Source organism: Rosa chinensis, chromosome 5, assembly GCF_002994745.2.
Source record: "Rosa chinensis cultivar Old Blush chromosome 5, RchiOBHm-V2, whole genome shotgun sequence".
Taxonomy (NCBI): Eukaryota; Viridiplantae; Streptophyta; class Magnoliopsida; order Rosales; family Rosaceae; genus Rosa; species Rosa chinensis.
In genome coordinates this window covers 46135933-46146606 of record NC_037092.1, presented here as the reverse complement: position 1 = coordinate 46146606, position 10674 = coordinate 46135933, and the positions used below count along the sequence as shown (strand labels likewise).

Below are 10674 nucleotides of genomic sequence, written 5' to 3'. Positions count from 1 at the left end.
TTTAAAAAAGAGAGGTGCTGACGTTTTTTGTATTTTATTTTAAAAAAGAGAGGTGCTGACGTTTATAAACCCATGTCATAATTTTTTGTGTTTCTCGTTTGTGGACAAGAGTGCGCCACGTCAGCACTTCCATACACATCTTTAATTATTAGCACATGCACTGCAATAATTCTAGTCCAATTATTGAGTACAATTGAGCTGGATGCATGCAAGTCTATAAATTGAATCTGAACAAGCAGTTTCTACTTCACCCTAGGCTACTAGTAGTAGGGCTGGGTATCCAAAACCGAAATCCCGGTACCGTTCTGAAACCGTCCCGAAATCCACCGGTACGGGCCGGGATCAAAATCTGAAAATTACTATTTGGGCCCATTCTGTCCCTTTCAGTAGAAACTGGCCCGGTACCGGTACTAGCCCAGTTGATCCCGTTTGATCCCGTCCCGTCCCGTTTAAATTAAATAAATTAAATCTTTAATTTTTTATATTACTTGGTTGATTTTAATTGGGTAGTTTAGTCAAATATGTGAGAACACATATTTATGACCACAGCTGATCAAAACATTTTGACCTAAAGTCCTAATCGACCTAAGGCCCTAACTCCCTAAGCCGCTAAAGAACAGAGAACTAACGCATCTCTCTTCAGTCTCCACTCCCCAAGCTCTCTTCAGTCTTCAGTCCCCAAGCTCTCTTCGATCTCCTGATCTTCTTCAGTCGCTCTCTTCGAGTCTTCTGCTTCTCCACTCTCCAGATCTTCTTCAGTCCAAGCTCTCTTCGATCTCTAGATCTTCTTCAGTCCAAGCTCTCTTCGATCTCCAGATCTTCTTCAGCCCAAGCTCTCTTTGTCCAAGCTCTCTTCAAGTCTTCTGCTTCTCCACTCTCCAGATCTTCTTCAGTTCTTCTCGATCATCTAAATCCCCGATAGCAGTCGATCCCCAAGCTCTCTTCGAGTCTTCTCCACTCTCCAGATCTTCTTCAGTTCTTCTAGATCATCTAAATCCCCGATAGCAGTCGATCCCCTAGCTCTCTTCGAGTGTTATCTTCTTCAGTTCTTCAAGCACCATCCAAGACTCTAACTCTCTTAGTAAGTAGCCTCAACCTTTCTTTGTTGTGTTTCTTGTTGGGTTTACTGGAAATTGAAATTCACAAAAAAAGATCGGAAATTTCCTATTCTTAAATCTTAATCATCTGTTTCTGTCGAATTTTATTTTGAATCATATGATTCATACTTTTTTTTTTCTTTTTGTTCTCAATCTCTTAGTTTGTTTCTCCAACTATTATGAAACAAAAATACTAACCATAGCTGCTGATTCATACTTCATCTCCATGCCAGTTATTTGATTCAAATAACTCGATGGCTAGAGCGAAGAAGGTAGCTGCTCGGCCTCATCCAACCGCTTCGGGGCTTGAAGACTCTTCAACTGCAACTTCACCTTCTGCTCCTGGGGAAATTGAAGCTCTTCCTCTAGCAAGTTCAACCCAGCAAGCTCCTACGGGTTCAAACCAGCAAGTTCCTGCTCCTGCAAGAGATGAAGCTCCTGCGCAAGTTCCTACTAGTGCAACTCAAAGTGATCATTCTAATTCGGTTAGTTCAGCAACTATTAAGCGTAGTTTTGTTTGGGAACACTTTAAGGAGTATGATAAGGTTGTGAAGGGAAAAGATGCTGAAGGGAATGATGTAGATATTGTTAAGAAACGAGCTTATTGTATTCACTGTCCTAGAGGAAAAATAGGTGATTTTGCAGCGGATAGTTCTAGAAATGGGACTTCGGGGATGATTAGGCATATTAATCAATTCTGCAGGTATTATCCCCCAAATATTAGTAAGAGTCAGAGGGTTCTTGTGGGAGATAAATCTCTAGGAAACAAACTTACTGCAGTAGCTTATGATCAAGATGACTATGTAGATGCTTGCGTCGAAATGATTGTCATGGATGAGTTGCCTTTTAGCTTTGTTGAGAAAAAAGGTTTTAACCGGTTTTGTGGTAGAGTGTGCCCTTTGTTTAAAGTACCCTCTCGTAGGAAACTAGTTAGAAGGTTCCTAAGCATATATGATGCACAAAAAAAAGAACTATCCAAAACTATGAAGGAGTATAGAGTGTGTCTCACAACGGACACTTGGACTAGTGTCCAAAACATCAATTATATGGTGCTTACTGCCCATTTTATTGATGTTGATTGGAAGATGCACAAGAGGGTTATAAATTTTTGTGTTATCCAAAACCATCAAGGGGCAACCATAGGTAGACTTATAGAGTCTTGTTTGCTGCAGTGGGAGATTGAGAAGGTCTTGACCATAACTGTTGATAATGCATCTGCAAATAAGTCGGCTTTAGAGTGGCTTAGATCAAAGATGAATAAGTGTTCATCTTACAAAATAGTTTTAGGTGGTAAATACATGCATGTGAGGTGCACAGCTCACATAACCAATTTGATAGTGGGACATGGCTTGAAGAGGCTGCAAAAGAGTGTTTTAGCCATTAGGAATGCAGTCAAGTATGTTAGGTCTTCACCTAATAGACTAGATAGCTTTAGGAAAGCTGTCGAGAAAGAAAAGCTTCCTCTTACAAGGCTGGTTTGTTTAGATGTCCCAACTAGGTGGAATTCAACTTATCTAATGTTAGAGGCAGCCTTGAAGTTTAAGAAGGCTTTTGCAAGGATGGAGGAAGATGATGATGAGCTTTATCTAGGTTATTTCAAGGAACCAGAGGAGGAATATGATGAGGAAGGCAATGTCGTTCCTAGTAGGAACAAAAGAAACAGAGTTGGGCCTCCGGAGGAACCAGATTGGGACAAGGCTGAGGTTTTTGTTGATTTGCTTAGAGTATTTTATGATGTGACCCTTAGAGTTAGTGCAAGCTTGCATCCAACTGTGCATACAACATTCCATGATGTTGTTACCATGGAGAGAAACATAGAAAACCTCTTCATTGCACCCGAGATGGCAACTGGTTCCGACACTGAAAATGTATTAACTGATATGGTTGCAAATATGAGAAGCAAATTCTTGAAGTACTATGGTGGCTTTACAGACCTGAACCACTTGGTTATTGTTGGACTTGTGCAAGATGCAAGATTCAAGCTTAGGAATTATTCACATTTTTTGAAGGAAGAGGGTATGGATGATGTCGATGTGCAAAGTAGAACCAATGAGATTAGATCTTTGTTAATGGCGCTATATGATGAGGTACAACCGTACAACTCCTTTTATTTCAGTTTTTTGAATATTAGATTTTCTGATCTTATGAGTGTTAATACTAATTTTATGTGTTTATTCATGTTCTTGTTTTTATAGTATGCACCGATCGTAGATGGTGGGAGACATATGCAGAGACATCAAAGCCCTACAAGTTCAGGCAGCACAATCACAAATAGAAGCAGCAATACGAGAGTTGGTGTGCGGGGTCAGTTGCTAAACTCTTGGAGAAAGGTGGTCCAAGAGAGTGAAGAGGCTGTAATGGCAAATGAAGTTGATCAATATCTAAATGCTCCCCTAGAGTTTGTTGAGGAGGAGGAAGATGGCTTCGATATTTTGTGTTGGTGGAACATAAACGGACCCAAGTTTCCTGTGGTGGCAGCAATAGCAAGAGATGTATTTGCTGTTCAAACATCCACAGTTGCATCGGAGTCTGCATTTAGCACTGGAGGGAGAGTTATTGATGCTTTTAGGAGTTCATTGACTCCTAAAACAGTGGAGGCTTTAATCTGCATGCAGAATTGGTTGTTGGGAGATGATATTGCTCAAGAGGTAGAGGAGCCTACAATTGAGAACACAGAGTTCTATGAGCAGGCTGAGAAAGGTACCTTGATCAGTTTCAATTTTAGTTTTTGTTTTATGTTTTCTTACATGTAGTTTCTCTATTACTGACTTTAAATACTTACTTAGATCATGAGAGCACTGCCTCCAGCAGAAATACACGTTCAACAATCCCAAAAGCAAAGGGGAAGGGAAAGGCTGCAGTGGTAAATGTTGACTAATGAGTTTATGAGGTTGTGAGACTGAGTGTGATGAACTGATGAAGGTTTTTTCAAATGTGTTTAATACTTCAAGACTTGTAGTTAACTAGTTTTTATCATGTAATGGTTTGTAGACTTTAAATTTCTTATTTCAGACTTTAATTTCTTGTTTAAGACCTACTGGACTTACTGTTGAATTCATGAATTTGCATTACTGCATTACAGCCATTACTGCTGCATTACAGCCATTACTGCAATCTGCATCCTAGAAATCTGGAAATTTTTTATAGTTGTTAAAGTACTTGAGTATGGAAGGAAAAAAAAAAAAAAAAAGGGATCGGGTATTCCGAATTGGGCCCGGGCCCGACCCGATCCCGATCGGTTTCGGTACCTTCGGTACCAACTTTGAAAAAACGTTGTCCCGTCCCGTCCCGTCCCGTATAAAATTTCCAGTACCGGGATCGGTATCATTCAGTAACCGGCCCGTGCCCAACCCTAACTAGTAGTTTAAAGTTTTAATCTCGCATATATATTCTTTGCTTGGGGAGTGCTATATAGTATATACACACTCAACATGAGTGTGTGTGAGACACACACAGTCATCTGTCAGCTATTCATTTGATAGCAACACATTTCTCTCTCATCATGCGCTTCATATTTTCAGCCTATTTTACCCTCATTGTCTCACAGCCAACTCTACCTTTCGCCATCCCTCCCTCACACAATTAAACCATCATGCAGCACCACCACCTACCCCGACCCAGTACTCCATGTCTATCGTCAACAAGCCTTCTCCCCTAAAAATTATTCTGATTCTTTTCTTGAAAAAGAAAATAAAAATATCCGTAAAGATCCTCCCATGTCTGTCGTCAACAAGCCTTCTCCCCTAAAAATTATTCTGATTCTTTTCTTGAAAAAGAAAATAAAAATATCCCTTTTTCAGATTCGGATTCTCCGATCTGTCTCGGCCATCGTCACCGTCTCGCCGCCAGTCTCAAATCCTTGAAGGAATGGACTTCTGATTGTCGCATGCTTAACGAGGTGAGCAGAAAGTTCGGCAAATTGATTTTCAAGTTTCTTTTGGAGCTACAGAGAAGGAAAAGAAAAAAAGGGAAAAAGGAGAACAGAGGGCTGGTCTTTTTACCATTTTATGGAAGAGATATGAAATTATAAATTAAACAAAAGTCACTAACTGTGATTGAAAACCATCCAAAACCCATTACTCTTTTCCATATAATTGACCTAAACACTCATAGTTTACACCTCCCTCTCTTGGATTGGATCAAGAAGACGACCCTGAAACTTTGATGAATTAAGAACGCGATCAAGGTCGAGAAGGAGAGCATCACCAGAAAATGGTGAATTTGGGTATTCGTATTATTGGGGTTTTAATGATCAAGATTTTGTATATCATCTTGGCCTTCGGTTACCTCTTAGATTTTGTAGATCGATGGTTCTTTGGTTTGGTCGGCCCTGAAAGGAAGGAGCAAGTCTCTGTTGAGTGGAGGCTGCACCTTTCTTTCTTTTTGGTAAAGTGGAGGCTGCATCTTGGGTTCATTAGAATCAGACACAGAGGTTAAAATGGGCAGTGAAAATATACACATGAGGAGCGAGAAACGTTTTGGTTGCTTTAGTTTCTCAACAAATAGAAAATTGACAGATGGCTGAGTATGTCTCACACACACTCGACTGGGGTATATAGCACTGCCCTTCTTTGCTTTACAAATCTCGCCCTCCTCCTCTTCCAGATTGCTTGGTAATGAGTTTAAAACAACACTACTGAAGCACGCAAGTTTTCTCTGTCTAGCTGTTTCTCTATCCTGGCTCGTACGGTTGTACCCTTAATTAGTTCTTCTTCTGTTTTTTGGTCAAAGTATCCTTGGTTCCAGTCTACTTGTCCACATCGTAAACTTGCCATAAAACGGGTATTTTCAGTCACAAGTTAATTTTGATGTAAATGGTAGAAATCTTTCTGTATTTACTACTTGTATTGTATAGCATATTTCCTGTGAAGGTGGTTGTGCTTCACCTAGTTACATCATTGATTTTTATTTTTATTTTTTTTAAAATTTGTTTTTTTTCATTTTAATTTTTCGTCTTTCTGATTTCTACTTGCTCTATTGCATGTCAAATGAAGAAACTATACTCAGAATATTGTTGACGTTATTTGCTAATCATTTTTAGTTTCTATAATATTGATATTTCAGGACCACATTCTAAATAACTGTGACTCGAAGAATTGGCAGAGAAAAAAAAAAAAAAAACTAAAGCACCCTTACATCGTACCTAAAGAGCCATAAATGATGAGTAATTTGGAGAAAACCCGGAAGAGCCCATACATAACTCGAGGTTAGTTTTATTGATACAAATTTCCAGTCATATTCTTATTTGTAATAAAAAGGAAGAATTCCTCTATGGTATATGTATAAAAGTGGGAGTGTTCTTCACATTAGGTAATGAGTAGCTTTTTTTATTACTATTTTGATTTTTTTTGTTTTTGTTATCTTAAAGGGGCAATATGGGAAGGTTGACCAATGTTAGGAAACAATTCTCTCTCTCTCTCTCTCTTTTTTTTTTTGAATAAAGGAAACAATTCTCTTAATAGTAGTAGAATTTGGAGTTTTTATTATCACTATTTAGGATAAAGCTATAGTACATTAACATTTCTCATACACGTCTTATTTTATGTAATATTTATTACTTTGAGGACTCATGGTAACTAGGAAAAAGTCATCATTAAGGTATAGTTAAGTAAGTTCTCATTTGATTAATTAAATTCTAAAAGTTGTAATTGTAGTAGGTTCTCTCATTTGAGTAATTAAGTTCTAAAATTAAGTGATGATTTTATGTATGTCATATGTTAACATATTCTAGAATTTTCCTATTATTTAATACCTAAAGAATACCTAACAAATATATTTTGTTCTTTTTTGGTCAATAAACCAAATATACTTTGATTTGCTCTTTCAGAAATAAAATCTTATGATTCAAAGCTCCGTATATGATGTCATTGTGAAAGCTGCACTATCACACCCGAGAGAAATGGAATGGACAGCGACTAAAGGACTTCTTGCAATTTTGAAATCACACCGTACTCTCATACTTACAATTTCATGTGTGATTGCAGTCTTAGTGGATCCATTGTTCTTTTACCTTCCAATAATTGATGGGAAAAGAAAGTGCATTGGAATGGACACAATATTGAGAAATGTGACACTTATTTTCCGATCACTCACCGATATCGGTTTCATGGTGAATATTATACATAAAATTTGTGAAGCTGTGAATAAAACAAGGGCAGATTGTCTTAAAAACATTGAAAAAATGACTGCTGAAGAACGAAACCGAGGTGTGAGCGGAAATAAGTTTGCTAAGTCATTAGCTCGTAACTTGTCGTGGCACACCATCTTAATCGACTTTTTGGCTGTTCTTCCCATCCCCCAAGTAAGAACTATTTTATAGATGCATATGTTCTTCTAACCCCAGCTTATATATTTATTTTGTTAGATGCATATGTTATTCTAACCCCAGCTTATTTATTTTGTCCAGGTGATAATAGTAGCTGTTAGAAGCTCTAGATGTTTGGATAAAAGAAAGATACTAAACTTTCTTCTTCTCGCCCAGTATCTGCCGAGGGTTTATCGAATGCGTCATTCATCTATACAACTTAGACCAAGGACTGGAATATGGGTTAAATGTTCATTCTATTTTTTCTTGTACATCCTTGCCAGCCATGTAAGTCTTATCTTTGTTCTCTCTAGATTTTGACTTTTACCATGGTATTTAATTAATAGTTGATCAAATATCGTAGCAATTCTCTTAAAATAAAAAAAATAAAAAAATTGCCAACTTTTACTAATTGTACCAATTTAAGGAGAGAGGGCTCTTATTAATGTTTTGAGAAAAATATCGTACCACTAAGCTAAATGCCAGAGTTGGTAACCAATACATTATGCATTTTTTTTTCACACTTTATTATATCAAATTGTCCACAATACCCCGTATACAAAAGTACAATACTCATAACGAAAACAAATATCAACTGAAATTTAAAGAATATATCTTTTGATAATTGGACCTAGATAAGCATGCAAGGCCGGATTGCATGTGAATTGGCTAGTTATGGTGGAGATTGTTCTTCCCTGCAAGTGTTTACTGATATTACCTGTTCATTAAGATTATCAATTATACCAAAATTTTATTTTGACACAGTATTTTGTGGTTTAGGTACTTGGAGCCTTTTGGTATTATTTTTCTATTCAACAAGAGACATCTTGTTGGCACCAGGCGTGCAAAAAGCATGGTGGAGTAAAATGTAATTTTTACTGCCATGAAAACATGACTTCAAGAGATTTGACATTCATCAATTCTATAGATAAATATTGCCTTGTAGATGTTCCGGCAAATGAAACTGCACCATTTGATTTTGGAATCTTTCTTGATTCTCTTAAGAATAATAACACGGCGTCAATACAATTTCCAAAGAAGTTTTTCTACTCTTATTGGTGGGGAGTTCGAAATCTGAGGTATGTATTATACATTGAAAATCAATATGCTTTTTCTTTCGATAGGATTTTTTTTTTTAATATATCCCTTTAATCGTCAATCTATCAATTATTACTTTAATCTTAGACAATTTTATTGTTAAATCAAAATATACCACAAAAGAAGTTAATATTTGAGTAATTTTCACATTCCACAATGATCATAGCACAAAAACCATTCTATAGACTACCAAGCTTGAAAAGTAGTAATATGTCTTCGGGAAATATAATATCCTTAACTGCTCGCAACAGAGAACGACAGTACTTGTTGCTTGGTCCTTAATTTATATTCTTATTCTCTCGCAGTAATTTTGGCACAAATTTGCAAACAAGTACTTATGTGTGGGAAAACTGCTTTGCAATTCTGATTTCAATCATTGGCCTGCTATTATTCTTATATCTCATTGGAAAAGTACAGGTTGGTTTTCAAATTCCTTTAACTCCAGGCCTGGTTCATCCAATTGTGTGAAGTGGTTTGTAGATCATAAGGTTAAACTGTTCACTTATTTGATGATATATACTCTGATGAAGCTTGCTTATCTTGAAACAGACATTTATTTCGATGAAAACTGCGAATTCCGAGGAGAGAAGAAAAAAATTCAAATCAAAAGAGCTAGATATACAAATGTGGATGAGAAGCAATGATCTCAAGACAGATATGATGGAAGCCATCAGAGTACATACAAAAAAAAAGTGGGAAGAAATACAAGATGCAAATATAGAGAACATCTTCTCTATTCTTCCCGTGCAATCTCGGAAACATCTTAAACAATCTCTTTGCATGGAAATGCTGAGCAAGGTACGTACCAAGCTCCAATCTCCAATCTCCAATCTTTTTTTACATATTGTATATTAAACGAAAGTACTAAATAACAGAAGGATTTTGATCCTTGGATTACAAGTCAAAGACTCAGAGAATAACACTCTTATTGTGTGTTCTATATAGGTGCCAAAGCTTAGAACTCTGAAAGATGAAGCTTTGAAACCGATCTGCGATTGTCTGAAGCCAGTGGTCTATCAGGATAATAGCTTTGTTTTCCAAGAAGGAGAACCACTTGATCGCATTCTCTTCATCATAGAAGGCTTAATATGGACATACCAGGCGGCGGGCGCTACTGATAGTAGTAGCACTAGCCAAAATGGAAACCGAAAAACAGGTTTCAGTTTTCTTCAGAAAGGTGGATTTTACGGAGACGATCAACTTCTGAGTTGGGTTATAGCATCACAACAGAATCTTCCCTTATTTAGCAACCTTCCAATCTCCGAAGTGAATGTGAAATGCCATGCAAAAGTAGAAGGCTTTGTACTCATGGCCAAGGACTTGAAAATTGTGGTCTCCACTAATTACAAAGTTTATTGGGGTCTCCACAATTCTTCTCAGGAAAGAGAGAAGGCATTAATTCAAGCCGTAAAGAACGTACGGGATCGTCGTAAAATGCAAAAGTAGAAGGCTTTGTACTCATGGCCAAGGACTTGAAAATTGTGGTCTCCGTTAAAAATTGTGGTCTCTGTTGAAGGAAGTCGACATCTTGTGTGCCTCTTCAAACTAGGGTTTAGTCCTAGAGTTGTAATAGGAGAAGGTTATGGATTTTCTAGATATGTTCGGATTCTATTACCTTTTGTGTACTCTGTAAATCCCTATATATAGGGCTTCTATTATCAATAATACTACTACAATTCTCCCATCAATTCTCTCTGCAATTTCAATTTACTTAAACACGTTATCAGCACGAGCCCTAACCCTAGCCCTAAAAGAAAATCAAAACCCGAAAACCGCTTCACCAAAAACTGCTGCAAGCCCTAGCCGTGCTAGTCTACAACGTCGCAGCCCTGATTCCCGCGCTGCCCCTGCAGCCCTTGAGCACCCGTGTGCCGCCTACTGCCCTTGCAGCATCATCGCACTCCTGCTGCCCCTGCAACACAATAGCACACTTGTTCTTGTGCAGATCAGCCTGTTTGCACGCCCCGAAAAGTCTTGATCAGGACCTCAGATCAAAATCCTTCCTTCATCAAAGTTGTTCGTCTCTGTCTCTTCTATCTAACCTCCAAATTTCAGCCCTATTGGAGTCGTTTTGAGACCTGTACACCATTCGAAGTGGGAGATGTTTAGAAGAGAATCTGCTCCCAATTTCAACAAGTTTTAAAGATTAAAGTTCCTGCTTTCTTGTCTTTTAAA

The 10674-nt window shown here is 37.7% G+C and overlaps 2 protein-coding genes across 3 annotated transcripts; both read left to right on the top strand.

Moving 5' to 3' along the window:
• Positions 1-1351: 1351 nt before the first annotated feature.
• On the top strand, positions 1352-3372 carry LOC112203935 (zinc finger BED domain-containing protein RICESLEEPER 2-like). Its single transcript, XM_040505882.1, has 2 exons — positions 1352-3137; positions 3293-3372. The coding sequence occupies exons 1-2, from the start codon at positions 1352-1354 to the stop codon at positions 3370-3372; spliced, it is 1866 nt and encodes a 621-aa protein (XP_040361816.1).
• Positions 3373-4666: 1294 nt separating this feature from the next.
• LOC112202285 (cyclic nucleotide-gated ion channel 1) lies at positions 4667-10088 on the top strand. 2 transcript variants are annotated; one of them, XM_040505543.1, is made up of 8 exons: positions 4667-5879; positions 6162-6303; positions 7082-7398; positions 7504-7689; positions 8182-8480; positions 8805-8916; positions 9049-9297; positions 9445-10088. In XM_040505543.1, the coding sequence occupies exons 2-8, from the start codon at positions 6255-6257 to the stop codon at positions 9943-9945; spliced, it is 1713 nt and encodes a 570-aa protein (XP_040361477.1). In that variant the 5' UTR covers positions 4667-5879; positions 6162-6254; the 3' UTR covers positions 9946-10088. The 2 variants fall into 2 exon arrangements, with proteins under 2 accessions (XP_040361477.1, XP_024198990.1); XM_024343222.2 differs by lacking the exon at positions 4667-5879 and having other exon boundaries at positions 6028-6303.
• The last annotated feature ends 586 nt before the right edge of the window (positions 10089-10674 follow it).